We start from the raw sequence: 22143 nt of genomic DNA on the forward strand, positions 1-22143 counted from the left end.
CAGAAAGTAGGCATAGAGGGAACTTTCCTCAACATAATAAAGGCCATACATGAAAAACCAACAGCCAACATCGTCCTCAATGGTGAAAAAGTGAAACCATTTCCACTAAGATCAGGAACAAGACAAGGTTGCCCACTCTCACCACTCTTATTCAACATAGTTTTGGAAGTTTTAGCCACAGCCATCAGAGACAAAAAAGAAATAAAAGGAATCCAAATCGGAAAAGAAGAAGTAAAGCTGTCACTGTTTGCAGATGACATGATACTATACATAGAGAATCCTAAAGATGCTACCAGAAAACTACTGGAGCTAATCAATGAGTTTGGTAAAGTAGCAGAATACAAAATTAATGCACAGAAATCTCTGGCATTCTTATATGCTAATGATGAAAAATCTGAAAGTGAAATTAAGAAAACACTCCCATTTACCATTGCAACAAAAAGAATAAAATATCTAGGAATAAACCTACCTAAGGAGACAAAAGACCTGTATGCAGAAAATTATAAGACACTGATGAAAGAAATTAAAGATGATACAAATAGATGGAGAGATATACCATGTTCTTGGAATGGAAGAATCAACATTGTGAAAATGACTCTACTACCCAAAGCAATCTACAGATTCAATGCAATCCCTATCAAACTACCACTGGCATTTTTCACAGAACTAGAACAAATAATTTCACAATTTGTATGGAAACACAAAAGACCCCGAATAGCCAAAGCAATATTGAGAACGAAAAACAGAGCTGGAGGAGTCAGGCTCCCTGACTTCAGACTATACTACAGAGCTACAGTAATCAAGACAGTATGGTACTGGCACAAAAACAGAAATATAGATCCATGGAACAGGATAGAAAGTCCAGAGATAAACCCACGCACATATGGTCACCTTATCTTTGATAAAGGAGGCGGGAATGTACAGTGGAGAAAGGACAGCCTCTTCAATAAGTGGTGCTGGGAAAACTGGACAGCTACATGTAAAAGTATGAGATTAGAACACTCCCTAACACCATACACACAAATAAGCTCAAAATCGATTAAAGAACTAAATGTAAGGCCAGAGACTATCAAACTCTTAGAGGAAAACATAGGTAGAACACTCTATGACATAAATCACAGCAAGATCCTTTCTGACCCATCTCCTAGGGAAATGGAAATAAAAACAAAAATAAACAAATTGGACCTAATGAAACTTCCAAGCTTTTGCACAGCAAAGGAAACCATAAACAAGACCAAAAGACAACCCTCAGAATGGGAGAAAATATTTTCAAATGAAGCAACTGACAAAGGATTAATCTCCAAAATTTACAAGCAGCTCATGCAGCTGAATAACAAAAAAACAAACAACCCAATCCAAAAATGGGCAGAAGACTTAAATAAACGTTTCTCCAAAGAAGATATACAGATTGCCAACAAACACATGAAAGAATGCTCAACATTATTAATCATTAGAGAAATGCAAATCAAAACTACAATGAGGGGCTACCCTGGTGGTGCAGTTGTTGAGAGTACACCTGCTGATGCAGGGGATGCGGGTTCATGCCCTGGTTTGGGAAGATCCCACATACCGCGGAGCGGCTGGGCCCGTGAGCCATGGCCGCTGAGCCTGTGCTTCTGGAGCCTGTGCCCCGCAATGGGAGAAGCCACAGCAGTGAAAGGCCTGCGTACCACAAAAAAACAAAAACAACAAAACTACAATGAGATATCATCTGACACCGGTCAGAATGGCCATCATCAAAAAATCGAGAAACAATAAATGCTGGAGAGGGTGTGGAGAAAAATGAACCCTCGTTCACTGTTGGTGGGAATGTAAATTGATAAAGCCACTATGGAGAACAGTATGGAGGTTCCTTAAAAAACTACAGATAGAACTACCATACGACCCAGCAATACCACTACTGGGCATATACCCTGAGCAAACCATAATTCAAAAGGAGTCATGTACCAAAATGTTCATTGCAGCTCTATTTACAATAGCCAGGACATGGAAGCAACCTAAGTGTCCATCAACAGATGAATGGATAAAGAAGATGTGGCACATGTATACAATGGAATATTACTCAGCCATAAAATGAAACAAAATTGAGTTATTTGTAGTGAGGTGGATGGACCTAGAGTCTGTCATACAGAGTGGAGTAAATCAGAAAGAGAAAAACAAATACTGTATGCTGACACATATATATGGAATCTAAGAAAAAAAAAAAGGTCATGAAGAACCTAGGGGTAAGACGGGAATAAAGACACAGACCTACTAGAGCATGGACTTGAGGATATGGGCGGGGGAAGGGTAAGCTGTGACAAAGTGAGAGAGTGGCATGGACATATATACACTACCAAATGTAAAATAGATAGCTAGTGAGAAGTAGCCGCATAGCACAGGGAGATCAGCTAGGTGGTTTGTGACCACCTAGAGGGGTGGGGTAGGGAGGGTGGGAGGGAGGGAGATGCAAGAGGGAAGAGATATGGGAACATATGTATATGTATAACTGATTCACTTTGTTATAAAGCAGAAACTAACACACCATTGTAAAGCAATTGTACTCCAATAAAGATGTTTAAAAAAACGTTGCAGTTTTTATTGGAATGTAGGTCAGCAACAATGCTGTTTTAGTTTCAGACGTACAGCAAAGTGATTCAGTTATACACATACATGTATCTGTTCTTTTTCCAATTCTTCTCCCATTCAGGTTGTCACATAATATTGAGCAGAGGTCCCTGTGCTATACAGTAGATCCCTGTTGGTTATCCATCCTAAGCATAGCAGTTGTACATGTCAATCCCAAACTCCCTAACCATCCCTCCCCCGACCCTTCCCTCCTGGTAGCCATAAGTTCCTTCTCTAAGTTTGTGAGTCTGTTTCTGTTTTGTAAATAAGTTCATTTGTATCACTTTTTAAGAATCTGCATACAGGTGATACCTGTCCTTCCTGTTTGATTTACTTCTCTCAGTTTGACAATCCCTAGGTCCATCCATGTTGCTGCAAATGGCACTATCTCATTCCTTTTAATGGCTAACATTCCATTGTATATATGTACCACATCTTTATCCATTCTTCTGTCAATGGACACTTAGTTTGATTCCATGTCTTGGCTATTGTAAACAGTGCTGTAATGAACATTGGGGTGAATGTATATTTTCAGATTATGGTTTTCTCCTGATATATGCCCAGGAACGGGATTGCAGAATCATATGGTAGCTCTATTTTTAGTTTTTTAAGGAACCTCCACACTGTTCTTCATAGTGGCTGTAGAAATGTACATTCCCACTTACAGTGTAGGAGGTTCCCTTTCCTCGACACCCTCTCCAGCATTTATTGTTTGTAGATTTTTTGATGATAGCCTTTCTGACAAGGATGAGGAGATACCTCATGGTAGTTTTGATTTGCATTGCTCTAATAGTTAGTGATGGTGAGCATCTTTTAATGTGTTTGTGCCCATCTATGTGTCTTCTTTGAGAAATGTCTATTTAGGTCTTCTGCCCATTTTCTGATTGGGTTTTTTGTTTTTTTGATATTGAGCTGCATGAGCTGTTTGTATATTTTGGAGATTAATCCTTTGTCAGTTGCTTCATTTTCAAATATTTTCTCCTATTCTGAGGTTGTCTTTTCATTTTCTTTATGGATTCCTTTGCTGTGCAAAAGCTTTTAAGTTTAATTAGGCCCCATTTGGTTTTTTTTGTTTCTTTGTTTTTATTTTCATTACTCTAGGAGGTGGTCAAAAAAATCTTGCTGTGATGTATGTCAAAAAGTGTTCGGCCTATGTTTTCCTCTAAGAGGTTTATAGTATCTGGTCTTACATTTAGGTTTATTCCATTTTGTGTTTATTTTTGTGTATGGTGTTAAGGAGTATTCTAATATCATTCTTTTACATGTAGCTCTCCTGTTTTCCCAGTACCACTTATTGAAGGGACTGTCTTTTCTCCATTGCATATTCTTGCCTCCTTTGTCATAGATTAGGTGACCATAGGTGCGTGGGTTCTCTGCACTTTCTATACAGTTTCATTGATCTATATTTCTATTTTGTGCCAGTACCATACTGTTTTGATGACTACAGCTTTGTAGTATAGTCTGAAGTCAGGGAGCCTAATTCCTCCAGCTCCGTTTTTCTTTCTCAAGATTGCTTTGGACTCACTTGGAAGATGGTGGAAGGGTAAGACGCGGAGATCACCTTCCTTCCCACAGATACATCAGAAATACATCTACACGTGGAACAACTCCTACAGAACACCCACTGAACGCTGGCAGAAGACCTCAGACCTCCCAAAAGGCAAGAAACTCCCCACGTACCTGGGTAGGGCAAAAGAAAAAAGAATAAACAGAGACAAAAGAATAGGGACGGGACCTGCACCAGTGGGAGGGAGCTGTGAATGCAGAAAGATTTCCACACACCAGGAAGCCCCTTCATGGGCGGAGACTGTGGGTGGCGGTGGGGGGAAGTTTTGCACCTGCGGAGGAGAGCACAGCAACAGGGGTGCAGAGGGCAAGGTGGAGAGATTCCCGCACAGAGGATCGGTGCTGACCAGCACTCACCAGCCCGAGAGGCTTGTCTGCTCACCCGCTGGGGTGGGCGGGGCTGGGAGCTGAGGCTCAGGCTTCGGTCGGAGCGCAGGGAGAGGACTGGGGTTGGTGGCGTGTACACAGGCTGCAGGGGGTTAGTGCACCAAGGCTAGCTGGGAGGGAGTCCAGGAAAAAGTCTGGACCTGCCGAAGAGGCAAGAGACCTTTTCTTCCCTCTTTGTTTCCTGGTGTGCGAGGAGAGGGGATTAAGAGCGCTGCTTAAAGGAGCTCCAGAGACGGGTGTGAGCCGTGGCTAAAAGCGCAGACCCCAGAGACGGGCAGGAGACGCTAAGGCTGCTGCTTCCGCCACCAAGACGCCTGTGTGCGAGCACAGGTCACTATCCACACCCCCCTTCCGGGGAGCCTGTGCAGCCCGACACTGCCAGGGTCCCGGGATCCAGGGACAATTTCCCCGGGAGAACGCACAGCACGCCTCAGGCAGGTGCAACGTCATGTAGGCCTCTGCCGCCGCAGGCTCACCCCGTACTCCGTACCCCTCCCTCCCCCCAGCCTGAGTGAGCCAGAGTCCCCGAATCAGCAGTTCCTTTAACCCTGTCCTATCTGAGCGAAGAACCGACGCCCTCTGGCGACCTACACACAGAGGCGGGGCCAAATCCAAAGCTGAACCCCAGGAGCTGTGCGAACAAAGAAGAGAAAGGGAAATCTCTCCCAGCAGCCTCAGGGGCAGTGGATTAAATCTCCACAATCAACTTGATGTACGCTGCATCTGCGGAATACCTTAATAGACAAGGAATCATCCCAAATTGAGGAGGTGGACTTTGAGAGCAAGATTTATTATTTTTTCCTCCTTTCCTCTTTTTGTGAGTGTGTATGTGTATGCTTCTGTGTGAGATTTTGTCTGTATAGCTTTGCTTTCACCATTTGTCCTAGGGTTCTATCCATCTGTTTTTTTTGTTTTTTGTTTTTACTTAAAACAAGTTTTTTTTCTTAATAATTCTTTTTTATTTTAATAACTTTATTTTACCTTACTATATTTTATTTTCTTTTATCCTCTTTCTTTCTTTCTACTTTTCTCCCTTTTATTCTAAGCCGTGTGGATGAAAGGCTCTTGTTGCTGCAACCAAGAGTTAGTGCTGTGCCTCTGAGGTGGGAGAGCCAACTTCAGGACACTGGTCCACAAGAGACCTCCCAGCTCCACGTAATATCAAACGGTGAAAATCTCTGAGAGATTTCCATTTCAACACCAACACCCAGCTTCACTCAACGACCAGAAAGCTACAGTGCTGGACACCCTATGCCAAACAACTAGCAGGACAGGAACACAACGCCACCTATTAGCAGAGAGGCTGCCTAAAATTATAATAAGTCCACAGACACTCAAAAACACACCACCAGACATGGACCTGCCCACCAGAAAGACAAGATCCAGCCTCATCCACCAGAACACAGGCACCAGTCCCCTCCACCAGGAAGCATACACAACCCACTGAACCAACTTTAGCCACTGGGGACAGACACCAAAAACAACGGGAACTACAAACCTGCAGCCTGCAAAAAGGAGACCCCAAACACAGTAAGATAAGCAAAATGAGAAGACAGAAAAACACACAGCAGATGAAGGAGCAAGATAAAAACCCACCAGACCTAACAAATAAAGAGGAAATAGGCAGTCTACCTGAAAAGGAATTCAGAATAATGATCGTAAAGATGATCCAAAATCTTGGAAATAGAATAGATAAAATGCAAGAAACATTTAACAAGGACCTAGAAGAACTAAAGATGAAACAAGCAATGATGAAGAACACAATATATGAAATTAAAAATACTCTGGAAGGGATCAATAGCAGAATAACTGAGGCAGAAGAATGGATAAGTGATCTGGAAGATAAAATAGTGGAAATAACTACTGCTGAGCAGAATAAAGAAGAAAGAATGAAAAGAAATGAGGACAGTCTCAGAGACCTCTGGGACAACATTAAATGCACCAACATTCGAATTATAGCGGTTCCAGAAGAAGAAGAGAAAAAGAGACTGGGAAAATATTTGAAGAGATTATAGTTGAAAACTTCCCTAATATGGGAAAGGAAATAGTTAATCAAGTCCAGGAAGCACAGAGAGTCCCATACAGGATAAATCCAAGGAGAAACATGCCAAGACACATACTAATCAAACTGTCAAAAATTAAATACAAAGAAAACATATTAAAAAAAGCAAGGGAAAAACAACAAATAACACACAAGGGAATCCCCATAAGGTTAACAGCTGATCTTTCAGCAGAACCTCTGCAAGCCAGAAGGGAGTGGCAGGACATATTGAAAGTGATGAAGGAGAAAAACCTGCAACCAAGACTACTCTACCCAGCAAGGATCTCATTCAGATATGATGGAGAAATTAAAACCTTTACAGACAAGCAAAAGCTGAGGGAGTTCAGCACCACCAAACCAGCTTTACAACAAATGCAAAAGGATCTTCTCTAGGCAAGAAACACAAGAGAAGGAAAAGATCTATAATAACAAACCCAAAACAATTAAGAAAATGGAAACAGGAACATACATATCGATAATTACCTTAAATGTAAATGGATTAAATGCTCCCACCAAAAGACACAGATTGGCTGAATGGATACATAAAGAAGACCCATATATATGCTGTCAACAAGAGACCCACTTCAGACCTAGAGACACATACAGACTGAAAGTGAGGGGATGGAAAAAGATATTCCATGCAAATGGAAACCAAAAGAAAGCTGGAGTAGCAATTCTCTTATTTGTCAATTCCATGTATAATTTCAAAATTATTGGCTTCCCAGTGACCTGTAATGTAACATAGATATGATTTATATATAAACATATGTCTCCCATAAACCCTTTCATAATTCTCCCACCCTGTGGCTTTACTTTTCACTATGTCAATAGTGACTTGGATAGCCTCATCCACCAGAGGGCAGACAACAGAAGCAAGAAGAACTACAATCCTGCAGCCTGTGGGAAAAAACCCACAACCACAGGAAGATAGACAAGATGAAAAGGCAGAGGGCTATGTATCAGATGAAGAAACAAGACAAAACCTCAGGAAAACAAGTAAATGAAGTGGAGATAGGCAACCTTCCAGAAAAAGAATTCAGAATAATGATAGTGAAGATGATCCAGGACCTTGGAAAAAGAATGGAGGCAAAGATCGAGAAGATGAAAGAAATGTTTAACAAAGACCTAGAAGAATTAAAGAACAAATAAACAGAGATGAACAATACAATAACTGAAATGAAAACTACACTAGAAGGAATCAATAGCAGAATAACTGAGGGAGAAGAACGGATAAGTGACCTGGAAGACAGAATGGTGGAATTCACGGCTGCAGAACAGAATAAAGAAAAAAGAATGAAAAGAAATGAAGACAGCCTAAGAGATCTCTAGGACAATGTTAAACACAAAAACATTCACATTATACGGGTGCCAGAAGGAGAAGAGAGAGAGAAAGGACCAGAGAAAATATTTGAAGAGATTATAGTCGAAAACTTCCCTAACTTGGGAAAGGAAAGAGCCACCCAAGTCCAGGAAGTGCAGAGAGTCCCATACAGGATAAACCCAAGGAGAAACACACCAAGACACATAGTAATCAAATTGGCAAAAATTAAAGACAAAGAAAAATTATTGAAAGAAGCAAGGGAAAAATGACAAATAACATACAAGGGAACTCCCATAAGGTTAACAGCTGATTTCTCAGCAGAAACCCTACAAGTCAGAAGAGAGTGGCATGACATACTGAAAGTGATGAAAGGGAAAAACCTACAACCAAGATTACTCTACCCAGCAGGGATCTCGTTCAGATTTGATGGAGAAATCAAAAGCTTTACAGACAAGCAAAAGCTAAGAGAACTTGCACCACCAAACCAGCTCTACAGCAAATGCTAAAAGAACTTCTGTAGGTGGGAAACACAGAGAAGAAAAGGACCTACAGAAACAAACCCAAAACAATTAAGAAAATGGTAATGGGAACATACATATCGATAATTACCCTAAACGTGAATGGATTAAACGCTCCAATCAAAAGACACAGGCTTGCTGAATGCATACAAAAACGAGACCCATATACATGCTGTCTACAAGAGACCCACTTCAGACCTAGGGACACATTCAGACTGAAAGTGAGAGGATGGAAAAAGATATTCCATGCAAATGGAAATCAAAATAAAGCTGGAGTAGCAATACTCATATCAGATAAAATAGACTTTAAAATAAAGAATGTTACAAGAGACAACAAAGGACACTACATAATGTTCAAGGGATCAATCCAAGAAGAAGATATAACAATTATAAATATATATGCACACAACATAGGAGCACTTCAATACCTAAGGCAACTGCTAACAGCTATAAAAGAGGAAATCGAGAGTAACGCAATAATAGCGGGGGATTTAAACACCTCACTGACACCAATGGACAGATCATCCAAATAGAAAATTAATAAGGAAACACAAGCTTTAAATGACACAATAGACCAGATAAATTTAATTGATATATATAGGACATTCCATCCAAAAACAACAGATTACACTTTTTTCTCAAGTGCACACGGAACATTCTCCAGGATAGATCACATCTTGGGTCACAAATCAATCTTCAGTAAATAAAAAAACTGAAATTATATCAAGCATCTTTTCTGACCACAATGCTTTGAGATTAGAAATCAATTACAGGGGAAAAAAAAGTAAAAAACACAAACACATAGAGGCTATACAATACGTTACAAAATAACCAAGAGATCACTGAAGAAATCAAAGAGGAAATCAAAAAATACCTGGAGACAAATGACAATGAAAACAGGACAATCCAAAACCTATGGCATGCAGCAAAAGCAGTTCTAAGAGGGAAGTTTACAGCGATACAACCCTACCTCAAGAAATAAGAAAAATCTCAAATGAACAATCTCAAATGAACAATCTCAAATGAACCTTACACCTAAAAGAATTAGAGAAAGAACAAACAAAACCCAAAGTTAGCAGAAGGAAAGAAATCATAAAGATCAGAGCAGAAATTAATGAAACAGAAACCAAGAAAACAATAGCAAAGATCAATAAAACTAAAAGCTGGTTCTTTGAGAAGATAAACAAAATTGATAAACCATTAGCCAGACTCATCAAGAAAAAGAGGGAGAGGACTCAAATCAATAAAATTAGAAATGAAAAAGGAGAAGTTACAACAGACACTGCAGAAATACAAAGCATCCTAAGAGACTATTACAAGCAATGCTATGCCAATAAAATTGACAACCTGGAAGAAATGGACAAATCCTTAGAAAGTATAACCTTCCAAGACTGAACCAGGAAAAAATAGAAAATATGAACAGATCAATCACAAGTAATGAAATTGACACTGTGATTAAAATTCTTCCAACAAACAAAATCCCAGGACCAGATGGCTTCACAGGTGAATTATATCAAATATTTACAGAAGAGCTAATACCCATCCTTCCCAAACTCTTCCAAAAAATTGCAGAGGAAGGAACACTCCCAGACTCATTCTCTGGGGCCACCATCACCCTGACACCAAAACCAGACAGAGATACTACAAAAAAAGAAAATTACAGACCAATATCACTGATGAATATAGAAGTAAAAATCCTCAACAAAATACTAGCAAACTGAATCCAACAACACATTAAAAGGATCATACACCATGATCAAGTGGGATTTATCCCAGGGATGCAAGGATTCTTCCATATACACAAATCAATCAATGTGATACACCACGTTAACAAATTGAAGGATAAAAACCATATGATCATCTCAAAAGATGCAGAAAAAGCTTTTGACACAATTCAACACCCTTTTATGATAAAAACTCTCCAGAAAGTGGGCATAGAGGGAACCTACCTCAACATAATATAGACCATATACGACAAACCCACAACAAACATCATTCTCAATGGTGAAAAACTGAAAGCATTTCCTCTAAGATCAGGAACAAGACAAGGATGTCCACTCTCACCACTATTATTCAACATAGTTTTGGAAGTCCTACCTATGGCAATCAGAGAAGAAGAAGAAATAAAAGGAATACAAATTGGAAAAGAAGAAGTAAAACTGTCACTGTTTGTAGATGACATGATACTATACATAGAGAACCCTAAAGATGCCTCCAGAAAACTACTAGAGCTAATCAATGAATTTGGTAAGTTGCAGGTTACAAAATTAATGCACAGCAATCTCTTGCATTCCTATACACTAATGATGAAAAATCTGAAGGAGAAATTAAGGAAACACTCTCATTTACCATTGCAACAAAAAGAATAAAATACCTAGGAATAAATCTACCTAAGGAGACAAAAGACCTGTATGCAGAAAAGTATAAGATACTGATGAAAGAAATTAAAGATGATACAAACAGATGGAGAGATATACCATGTTCTTGGACTGAAAGAATCAATATTGTGAAAATGACTATACTACCCAAGCAATCTACAGATTCAATGCAATCCCTATCAAATTATCAATGGCATTTTTTACAGAACTATAACAAAAATCTTAAAATTTGTATAGAGACACAAAAGGCACCCAGTAGCCAAAGCAGTCTTGAGGGAAAAATATGGAGCTGGAGGAATCAGACTCCCTGACTTCAGACTATACTACAAAGCTACAGTAATCAAGACAATATGGTGCTGGCACAAAAACAGAAACATAGATCAATGGAAGAAGATAGAAAGCCCAGAGGTAAACCCACGCACCTATGGTCAACTAATCTATGATAAAGGAGGCAAGGATATACAGTGGAGAAAAGCCAGCCTCTTCAATAAGTGATGCTGGGAAAACTGGACAGCTACATGTAAAAGAATGAAATTAGAACACTCCCTAATACCATATACAAAAATAAACTCAAAATGGATTAGAGACCTAAACATAAGACTGGACACTGAAAAACTCTTAGAGAAAAACATAGGAAGAACACTGTTTGACATAAATCACAGCAAGATCTTTTTTGATCCACCTCCTAGTGTAATGGAAATAAAAACAAAAATAAACAAATGGGACCTAATGAAACTTAAAAGCTTTTGCAAAGCAAAGGAAACTACAAACAAGATGAAAAGACAACCCTCAGAATGGGAGAAAATATTTGCAAATGAATCAATGGACAAAGGATCGATCTCCAAAATATATAAACAGATCATGCAGCTCAATATTAAAAAAACAAACAACCTAATCAAAAAATGGGCAAAAGACCTAAATAGACATTTCTCCAAAAGAGACATACAGATGGCCAAGAAGCACATGAAAAGTTGCTCAACATCACTAATTGTTAGGGAAATGCAAATCAAAATTACAGTAAGGTATCACCTTATACCAGTCAGAATGGCTATCATCAGATAATCTACAAACAACAAATGCTGGAGAGGGTGTGGAGAAAAGGGAACCCTCTTGCATTGTTGGTGGGAATGTAAATTGATACAGCCACTATGGAGAACTGTATGGAGGTTCCTTAAAGAACTAAAAATAGAATTACCATATGACCCAGCAATCCCACTCCTGGGCATATACCCAGAGAAAACCATAATTAAAAAGACACATGCACCCCAATGTTCATTGCAGCACTATTTACAATAGCCAGGTCATGGAAGCAACCTAAATGCCCATCGACAGACGAATGTATAAAGAAGTTGTGGTACATATATACAATGGAATATGACTCAGCCATAAAAAGGAACGAAATTGGGTCATTTGCAGAGATATGGATGAATCTAGATACTGTCATACAGAGTGAAGTAAGTCAGAAAGAGAAAAACAAATATCGTATATTAACGCATATATATGGAACCTAGAAAAATGGTACAGATGACCGGTTTGCAGGACAGAAATTGAGACACAGATGTAGAGAACAAACGTATGGACACCAAGGGGTGAAAGTGGCAGGGGTCGGTGGTGTGATGAATGGGTAGATTGGGATTGACATATATACCTTAATATGTATTAAATGGATAACTAATAACCTGCTGTATAAAAAAATAAATAAAATAAAATTCAATAATTCAAAAAAAAGTGTCCTGTGTAATCAGAATTTCATCTTTATTCATATATACACAACAAACATTTAATGTAGATCAATTTATGCATTATTATTGATGGTTAGTGCTTTGTATAAAATTTTTTTCCCAATGTTAAGTGTATAAAGAAATTCTCCTATATCCAACGTTTTAAGTTTTTACCTTTAAATTAATTAATTTGAGGCATAGTGTTAAATAGTCAAGTTTCATCTTTATTCACATATGCTCAACAAATTTTACTATAAATTATTTTCATCATTATTAATCATTTTGAACTCATTTTTTGTTTCCATTATGTTTTTACTCATGATTCATTTGGCCCTTGAACAGCGTGGGAGTTTAGGGGCATCGGCACTTCACCTAGTGGAAAATCCAAGTATAACTTATAGTTGGTCCTCTGTTCTGTGGTTCTGCTACCAACAATGGGTAGTGTAGTACTCTAGTGTTTACTACTGAGAAAAAGCCATGTGTAAGTGGAACTGTCCATTTCAAATGCCTGTTGTTCAAGGATCCTCTGTATTTAGCAGTCTATTTTGTTTTAAAAATATAAGGATTTTCTGCTCATATTCTTGTAATGAAATTCTAACTTAAACTCATTGTGGTCTATGAAAAATGATGCATCATTTTAATCCTTTAAACATTTTTGAGACCTACTCTATGGCCTAATCTATGGTCAACATCTATATGTGCTTGTAAAGTGTGTAATCTGCCTTTGTTGGGTAAGATGCTCTATATGTGTTCGTTTTTTCATCAGCTGTTCATAACTTCTATAACATTACTAATCAATTTATAAGATGTACTTTAAAATCTTCTCGAATGACTATGAAGACATTTCTTCCTGAGTAGCATCCACTCACTGCTGCTGTTGAAAATTCTCCCTTTGCTCTGCCATTCATTTGAAAGTGTGTAATCTATTTTACTCTACTCGTCCTTAAGATTTCTGCTATTTCTTTATAATATTGATTTCTAGGTATAGATTTCTTTTCTGTATCCTGCTTGAGATTTATTGGTATTTTTTTAACCTCTAACTGCATTTTTGTCATCAGTTTTAACAAAATCTCAACCGCTATCTCACTATATATTACTTTTCCCCCCTATTCTCTCTCTCTTCTTCTAGAACTTTAATTCAACATACGTTCAACCTTCTAATTCTACTGTTTTCTATATTTTTATCTTTATGCCTGTCTGTGCTCTATTCTTTTTTTTTTTTTTTTTGGTACGCGGGCCTCTCACTGTTGTGGCCTCTCCCGTTGCGGAGCATAGGCTCCGGACGCGCAGGCTCAGTGGCCATGGCTCACAGGCCCAGCCGCTCTGCAGCATGTGGGATCCTCCTGGACCGGGGCACGAACCCATGTCCCCTGCATCGGCAGGCGGACTCTCAATCACTGCACCATAGGAAGCCCTGTGCTCTATTCTTGACAATTCTTTCTGAGCTATTTCAGGTTAGTAATTCTATTTTCATCTCTGTCTAATCTGTTATTAACTTTATTCACTGTGACTTTAATTTTGGTGTTTTCATATTTCTCACTTTTAGAAGTTGTATTTAGGTCTTTTTCAGATGTCATTTTTTTAAGGTTAATGTTCCCCGGAGTGCTTTTTTTTTTTTTTCACACACACACACACACACACACACACACACACACACACTGTATTTTATTTTTACAAGAGGTAAATAAACTGACACCAAGCATTGTAAATGGATGACCACAACAAAAGCAATAATGATTGCAATTACCAAACATGAAACACACTATGTCATAATATTGACATTCAGTCCAGGAATCCTCCACTGTAACAGCTCCTTTACTTTGCAGTAAAAATTGATTTGTATATTTTTTGCCTCTGAGTCCTTGTGAGATTTTTTTTTTATTATTCAAACAGAAAGTCACAAAGATTATAATCATCCTCATCAGTTCACTCAGTCCCATGTAATTAATTTTTTTTCATCTTGATCTTTTGTTAGCACTTTTATGAGTTCATCAGATTTCCATTAGGGTTCTGAAAATGCTTATTCATTCAGTTCAGCAGTACGGTCAGTTACCAGAAACCTGTACTTGTCAGCGTCTTCTCCATGAATTCCTTGAAGATGAAACGCTTTTATAGGAACATTTTTGCAAAAGCATCAGAGTCCACCCAGAACTGTCTGTAAATGACAAAAGACTTAAAAATGACAATGGTTAAAGATTTGATGAAAGTTCATAATAATGCAATTGACAAGGAAATTTAGTAATTTCTGAGATATACATTTTAAAGTAATAACTAGAATTATAACATGGGAGTGCTTTTAAAGCTTGTTTTTATTTCAGCATAATTTTTTTTGCAATCTATATTTTATTTTACTAATAGTATTGTCCCAATAATTAAAGTATTTTTCTCTTATCATCTATTGTTTATTAGTCATGGTGTCTTATATCTTTGCTTGCTTGTTGATCTGTTTATATTTGACTATATGCTTGTCATTATACTTGAAAAACAATATTTAGGTGTAATTCAAACACTGGAATTAAGTGAATTTCCTCTACATTTGTATTTGATTTTGCCAGGTACTTTAGCAAACAGTCCATAACAACATTAATCGAAGTTCAAGGTATGAGAGTCCATGAAAGTCCAGTACTATTTCCATCTTTCATGAAATTACATGCAAGCACTTGCCCATTAACTCTTCTTTGTTACTTTGAGTATGTAAACTTTTCAGTTCCCAGCTTATTGTGAGGAGGGTTTGACTAGACCTGCTTGTGTGGGTCTTGGTCTTTGATTTGATTTTTTTTAAATTTCTTTTATTTTTTAAAATTTATTCATTTTTTATTTTTTTAACATCTTTATTGGAGTATAATTGCTTTACAGTGGTGTGTTAGTTTCTGCTTTATAACAAAGTGAATCAGCTATACATATACATATATCCCCATATCTCCTCCCTCTTTGATTTCTATACCTCTCACTTTATATGCTCATTAAAACAGAAGTTCGAATTTTGTGGGTTCAGCAAATTTCCACAGAGCAATAGTAACTGTCTAACTGGACACCCATTATTCCTTCAGTTTGGGCCTGGTATTCACTCCTACATTTGCATTTCTTCAAGGCTTTTAAGGTTTTTAGCCATTTTAAACAGGTTTCTTTCGGTTGTTTTTGGTGGGAAGATCGGCATGAAATCCTAGTCACTGTTAATGAAATCCCTTATCCACATCTCTATTAAGATCATTGGGAGCATATATATTTGACTCCCATTTCTTCGCATGCTACTCTTTATCCTTTACTTTGTAAAAAAGTTACGTTAAAGTTTTTAAAATAAAATAAAGTGTTGTAAAACTTTAATTAACAATAAATTAAAATTACCCAGATGCTAAGGCACTAATAAAGCTGTTATACTATTTTCGTTTCTTTTTCCCTGTTTTCTGCATATTACTTTTCAGATGCATGAAGAAATTTCATGAGGTTGCAGTCATAAACCGTGCATTAGAGGAAGGATTAAGTTCTTGGCAGCTCTGAAAATAAGCTATAACCTGTGTATATTTATATATAGGGAGAGGATCCTTAACTTTGATAACATTTTCAAGTGGGCTTATCATAATCCATGGAAGACTGAGAATTGTATTAGCTTTCAATTCTGATACTTTTGCAAAAATTTTACTATATTGTAGTGCTTTCTATGCCAACAGAGAAACTTTGAAGTATTGTGAAAACTGTCTCACAACCCCTTGTGTTTCTCTGCAGGACTCTGCCGTGCCTTTCTCTCAGTGATGAATGCCTGGGTCCACTTCTTTATGTGTTACAGGGAGCACAGCAGTGACGTACCTCCTTCTTAGGAGCTGTCACCCCCGGGGCAGAGTTGGGATTAGGTTGATGGGACTCTTATACCATGGATGAATAGGATTTGAGATGTTTTTCCACCGGGGTCTGATGGCTTGCAACAAAATCAAGTCACTAGGCCTTTTCTGCATGCAGAGAACCTTCTGGGACATAAAGGCCTTTGCCTTGAGTAGGAAGCAGGAGAACAGAAGTCGTCCACAGTGTCAGGATTTCACTGAGAGTTTGCTGGGGCTCAAGTGACCTGAGAGCATAATGGTCAGTGGCAGAGCCTCATTCTTCCCTTTCCTTTCTCTGGCAGTGCCCTCCACACACTCAGGAGAGAGAGCTACTCAATCTGCATGACAACTTCTAGAAAGAAGTGGGAGCAGCAAGGGTCTCAACAGGGGGCTAAGGCCAAAGGGTGAAGACATGCAGGCTCCAGTCAATGAGGGAGAGGAAGGAGGAAATAGACAGCTCCCAGCTTTGATGCTTGTAGGGATTATTGAATTAGGTGGGTTTGAGGTTCTGGGACACAGTGACCCGGTCCCCATCCCTGTTGCCCTGGGTTCCCATTTCCACGGCCAGCAATGACTCAGCAGCTGTGCGGGATATTGCGCTGAAGCCTTGGGTTACTGTCTTCCCCCACATCACTGGCAGTTCGTGGGCAAGCCTCTTGGGCAGCCTCGGGTGATGAAACCTAGCACAGCAGCAGGAGAACGGGAATGCGAATTCTCAAGCCCCCACCCTCACCCTTCCTTCCTCTTTCAGGGGCTCAAAGTCTGGCAGGAGGAAGACCAGCAGCAACTGACTGGGCAGACTTCCCAGGACGATGCAGCCACTCCTGCTCCTGGTGGTCCTTCTCCTGCCCCCCAGGGCTAGGGCAGGTGAGTGACCGTCCCCATCCTCAGAGGCCAACCCCATCCCATAGACTCTGGAGCCAGACCACTCAGGCACTTCCTAACCCTGTATCATTGGGCAGCTTGTATGAGTTCAGAGTTCCTCAGCTCCATCATCTATAAAACAGGAATTATGTCAGGCCTACCTCAGAGAGTTGACATGAGAGCTAAATGACTTAGTGTACATAAAATTCTTGGAGTCGTCCTGGCACGTACTACTTGCTATATAAACATGCTCTCTGAACTCATTCTGCAGCTCCTGTGGCAGAGCCTAGGAGATAAAGATACAGCAATAGCAGGCCCGCCGGCTCATCCTTAGAGCCTGAAATTCATGAGCTGGCCGTGAGCTGGATTCACAGGGATCTGGGAGACTCCCTGAGGAAGAAAGTACCACGGGACTTCAGGGAGAGGCTGCCCAGAGGGCTCCAGATCTGCCATCCCCACAGCAGAGGAACCTTCCTCATTATGGGAGGCTGCAGCTGGCCTTGCCTTCTGGGGAGGTGGGAGGGAGCTGAGGCTGGGATGGGGAGCCAGCAGCGTTTCCTGCAGAATCCTGGAGCCTCCCCCAAGGCTGGTGCCCTGCAGACCCAGTTCTCATGAACCACCAGCTTCTCCGGCCCCTGTAGCACCTCTCCTGCCTCGCCATCTTCTGACATTTCTGGAGCCACCAAGCCGAAGCCCACACACCTATCAGTGCAGAGATAAGTGCCTAATGCTTCCTTCCAGGGCAGATCATCGGAGGCCAAGAGGCCAGGCCCCATTCCCACCCTTACATGGCATATGTTCAGATCCAAACTCCACGTCTGCAAACTTGTGGGGGGTTTCTGGTGCGAGAAGACTTTGTGATGACAGCAGCTCACTGCTTGGGAAGGTGAGGCACTAAGGGGCTTCTGGGCACCAGCAGAGCAGGTCCAGAAGGTTTCATGAGAGGAGCCATTGAAAGCAGGGTTCTAGCAATAAAGGGGTGAAAAAAGAGCAGGTAGGGCTTGGGGAGCAGGGAGCAGGCCATTGTAAATGGGGAGAAAGGAGGACCTGATCAAAAAGAGCAAGATGGGGAGATGGAAGGCACGCATTGGGGCTCAAAATATGAATTCAAGCTCCTTTCTTATTGTAGGGGAGGCCAAATATAAGGTCGCTGGGTTTCCCACCACCCCCAGCTCAAGGCTGTGGAGACCAAGGGCATAGAGCCCAGTGCCAGAGCCCTCCCGTGTCCACCTTCCCTTGGCTGATGTCTCGCCACCCTGGGCTGTCGCGTGACCTGCATCGGGGAGTGCAGTTCCTGCAGCTCACACCTACCTCTAGGCTCCCTTTCCTTTGCAGACAAATAAGTGTCATCCTGGGGGCCCACAACATCAGGACGTTGGAAAGGACTCAGCAGCGCATACCGGTGCTCAGAGCCATCCCCCACCCCACGTACAATCAGCGGAACAACCAGAATGACATCATGTTACTGCAGGTACCGACCCACTGGTACTTCGCCCGGGCGGCTCCCTCCCAGCTTGGGGGACCAGGGAGGGGGAAGCCGAGCAGACTCCCAGGGTGGTGGTGGGCATGGGGTGAGCGTGGCACAGACAGTCCCTGAGTGCCTGCATGCTTCCTGCCAGCTGAGAAGCAGAGTCACACGTAATCGAGCTGTGAGGCCGGTGGCTCTGCCGCAGACCCAGGACAGCCTGAGTCCTGGGACCCTGTGCACCGTGGCCGGCTGGGGCCTTCTGGGCCTGAACAGGAGAACAGACGTGCTCCAAGACGTGCAGCTGGCAGTGCAGAGGAACGGGGAGTGCAGTAGACGCTTCGTGTTCTACACTGGCCAGACACAGATTTGTGTGGGTGACCCAAGAGAGAGGAAATCCGCCTTCCTGGTAAGACCACGGGCATCTGCCGACACTGTCCGAGACAAAGGGCCGTGGGCAGACTGGGCAGTGGGGACAGACTACATCCCCATGGCCTCAGTCTGGGGCCCAGAGCAGAGTGAGGTGGGGGACTTTTCCCCCGTCAATCCGGTCTCTGGGGGAATAGCAGGTGCACCAGACACAGGACGTACATGTGCAGCGTTTTCCTGGGGCCGGTGAAGGTACCTTGACCTGGGTTGTTCTGGAGGATAACCATAGCCAGGGCTGAAGCCCAGTGATGGAAAAATCCAGAAGCTCGACTTCTGCTCCCCCTCACCCTCCCATCTCACACACAGCCAGCAGTGGAAGGAGCCCACCCACGCCTGTCTTCTCTGAGGGCGGGCCTTAGGGCCGCAGGAGCGGGGAGGCCTGGAGAATGGAGGCCCGGCTTAGTGTCCCTTCCTCTGGTTGCCCACAGGGGGACTCCGGTGGCCCCCTTGTGTGTAACAACGTGGCCCAGGGCATCGTCTCCTACGGAAACAGGTTTGGCACTCCTCCAGCAGTCTTCACCAGGATTTCCAGCTTCCTGCCCTGGATACGGAGAACGATGAGACGCTTCAAAGAGTGGGGGCTGGAGTGACACCCCCTGTCACTGACTCCCCTTCTCTGGGGCAGAGCCCAGATCCAGGGCGGTTCCCAGAGCCTTAATAAACATCCACATCTAGAGTGGAAATAACCGATTCCTCATTTGTTCATTAAACATGATTCAATACACAGCAAATGTGTGCCAGGACTGAGTGTGAGCTCCTCCAGGAAATGGGGTCTCTTCCCCAGGACAAGTGAATCCCCGTCGCCCCCATCCTGGGAGTCAGGGTGAGCTTCTTCTCTCCTCCAAGCCATGCATTCCTCCATCTCCCCTCCACCCGCTCTGGGGAGTGATGGAAGGACCTATCTCTTCCCAGAGTAAGGCTCCTTATTCTCCACCCTACCAGAGACCCTCCTTTAGGTATTAAAGTGTACCCCCAAACTGTGTGCCACTGGCGTGGGTAGGACAGGCAGATCAAAGGAACGATTGAAATTCTATACAAGGCCCAATTGAACATATGGTTAACAATTCTCAAATCACTGAGAAACAATTAACTTTTAATAGACGACATTGAAACAAAATAGAGAATCATTGGGGAAAAAAGATAAAGTGGGGTCCACACTCCTCATCGTAATCCGAAATGACACTCAGATGGGATCAAAGATCTAAATGTAACAACTCAATCCATACGAGTACTAGAAGGAAAAAATAATTTACTTCCTTAAAAATATCTAACAAAGCACCCATATCAAAGCTGCGCTATTCACAATGCCCGAGAGATGGGAGCAACCCGAGTGTCTATGGACGGCCAGAGTTTCTGAAACCTTTACCCATACCAGCCCTGACTGTACTATAGACCAATGTTCTCATTTTCAATGTGATGAGGGTCTCCTTCTGATTTCGTTACTCTAAAATTATACAATACAGTATGTTGCCTAAAATAACTTGACTTTATACTAAAGATTAGCTTATGACTGATACATCAATATTATATTCAAATAATAGATTTCCGAAGTCACATAGCTTAAAACCGTGCTTTTAACACGTCAAGGTAACTGTAAAGAATCAGCTGGGAAGTTCTTCTCTGTTCATCAAAATGGTAATTACTCCTCGCAGTGGGACATTTCCCACCTGAATTTTTGCAGTTTCCGTAATCTTGAATAATCACTGAACACATATCAAAGCGACTGATATGCAGAAATGCTTTGGTAAATTTGATCATTCTTTGATAGCTATTTCTTGCCAGAAACTCATTTGCCTAACATTCAGTGTAAGTCATTTATCAACAAAATTTTAATCAATAATACATCTTTGAAATTACTCAGTCATTTTTCCTATATTTGCTACCACCTACCCATAGGAATTCTCTCTTGCTTGTATGTTCTGCGGGAAAACAGTCTCATTGTTAATTGTTTGCGTTGGCAGGTGGAAAGAATACTTGACGATGGAGGGGGGAGGAGAGAGCTGTGGAAGAGCCCTCGTCCAGCCCTTCCTCTCTGTGACATTTACTTAGAGCCCCAGAGCACCGCCCAGGTCAGGACTCAGTCCCCAGGAAACTCCCAGGGCAGACCCATCTCTCCTCTAAGCCTCTCCCTGCCAGTCAGCACTTCCAAGGCAGCTCTCTGCCTCCAGCGGCCCTGCCAGAAACGTTTCTACAGACCTCACCGTGCTCACCTCCAGAGGACAATTCCCTTCATGACCATCCCAGAAGCCACTTCCACCGCCTCTCACAGCTCAGCACCCTCCCCCGATAAGTAAACCGCAGCAGCAGAGCTTTGGCAAGAAACCATTTTGCACACCAAAAGCTAGAGGAAAAGAACACAACTCCTCCCACTTTCTTTCTCCACTTTCCACCTCTGTGCCCTGGAAGCCCTACTGACTTGTCTGGAAAGTCACAAAACCATGGCAAGCTCATGGACAGAAACCCCACCGGGAACTTCTCTCCTGACCCCATAGCTCAGGCAGACTTCCGGTCCCCCAGAGGCCTGGTGCCTGTGCCCTGGGGCAGAGCATCAGAGTCAGGAGAAGCTAGCCACTGGCGATTTGTCATAACTATAGCAACGTCACAGAAGTGAGGTCTGGTAACCTTGATAATGGTTGTCTGAGTTTGTCTGGGAAATGGTGGGTGCCCCAGGGGAAAGCCACCTGAACCTCGGGTTGGAGAAGAGAGGGCAGCCCAGGACTGCCTAAGGAAATGTCTTTCTTATAGAAATGTGAAAAAACTCTCAGAAGTGGATGAAATCTTCCAAATACATTATGAACCATTTCAAGGTTTTAGTTGGCATGACCCCCAGAACAACTAAAATACCCATTAGTCTGATACCCATCAAGATTTCTTTGTCGCCAGCAGTACCACTCCTGGGCGTATATCCCGACAAAACTCTAATCCTAAAAGATACCTGCACTCCTATGTTCATAGCAGCACCATTCACAATAGGCAAGACATGGTAGCAACCTAAATGTCCATCAGCAGATGAATGGATAAAGAAGATGTG

The 22143-nt window shown here is 41.7% G+C and overlaps 1 protein-coding gene across 3 annotated transcripts; it reads left to right on the forward strand.

Annotated features, from left to right (window-relative positions):
• The first annotated feature begins 14860 nt into the window (after positions 1–14860).
• On the forward strand, positions 14861–22143 carry LOC114904985 (cathepsin G-like). 3 transcript variants are annotated; one of them, XM_029239432.1, is made up of 6 exons: positions 14861–16613; positions 17106–17221; positions 17960–18104; positions 18554–18689; positions 18838–19092; positions 21074–22143. In XM_029239432.1, the coding sequence occupies exons 2-6, from the start codon at positions 17167–17169 to the stop codon at positions 21404–21406; spliced, it is 924 nt and encodes a 307-aa protein (XP_029095265.1). In that variant the 5' UTR covers positions 14861–16613; positions 17106–17166; the 3' UTR covers positions 21407–22143. The 3 variants fall into 3 exon arrangements, with proteins under 3 accessions (XP_029095265.1, XP_029095264.1, XP_029095267.1); XM_029239431.1 differs by having other exon boundaries at positions 14861–17221; XM_029239434.1 differs by lacking the exon at positions 21074–22143 and adding an exon at positions 19541–20101 and having other exon boundaries at positions 14861–17221.

The sequence above is a fragment of the Monodon monoceros genome, unplaced genomic scaffold, assembly GCF_005190385.1.
Source record: "Monodon monoceros isolate NGI ecotype Baffin Bay Population unplaced genomic scaffold, NGI_Narwhal_1 Super_Scaffold_21, whole genome shotgun sequence".
Classification (NCBI taxonomy): domain Eukaryota; kingdom Metazoa; phylum Chordata; class Mammalia; order Artiodactyla; family Monodontidae; genus Monodon; species Monodon monoceros.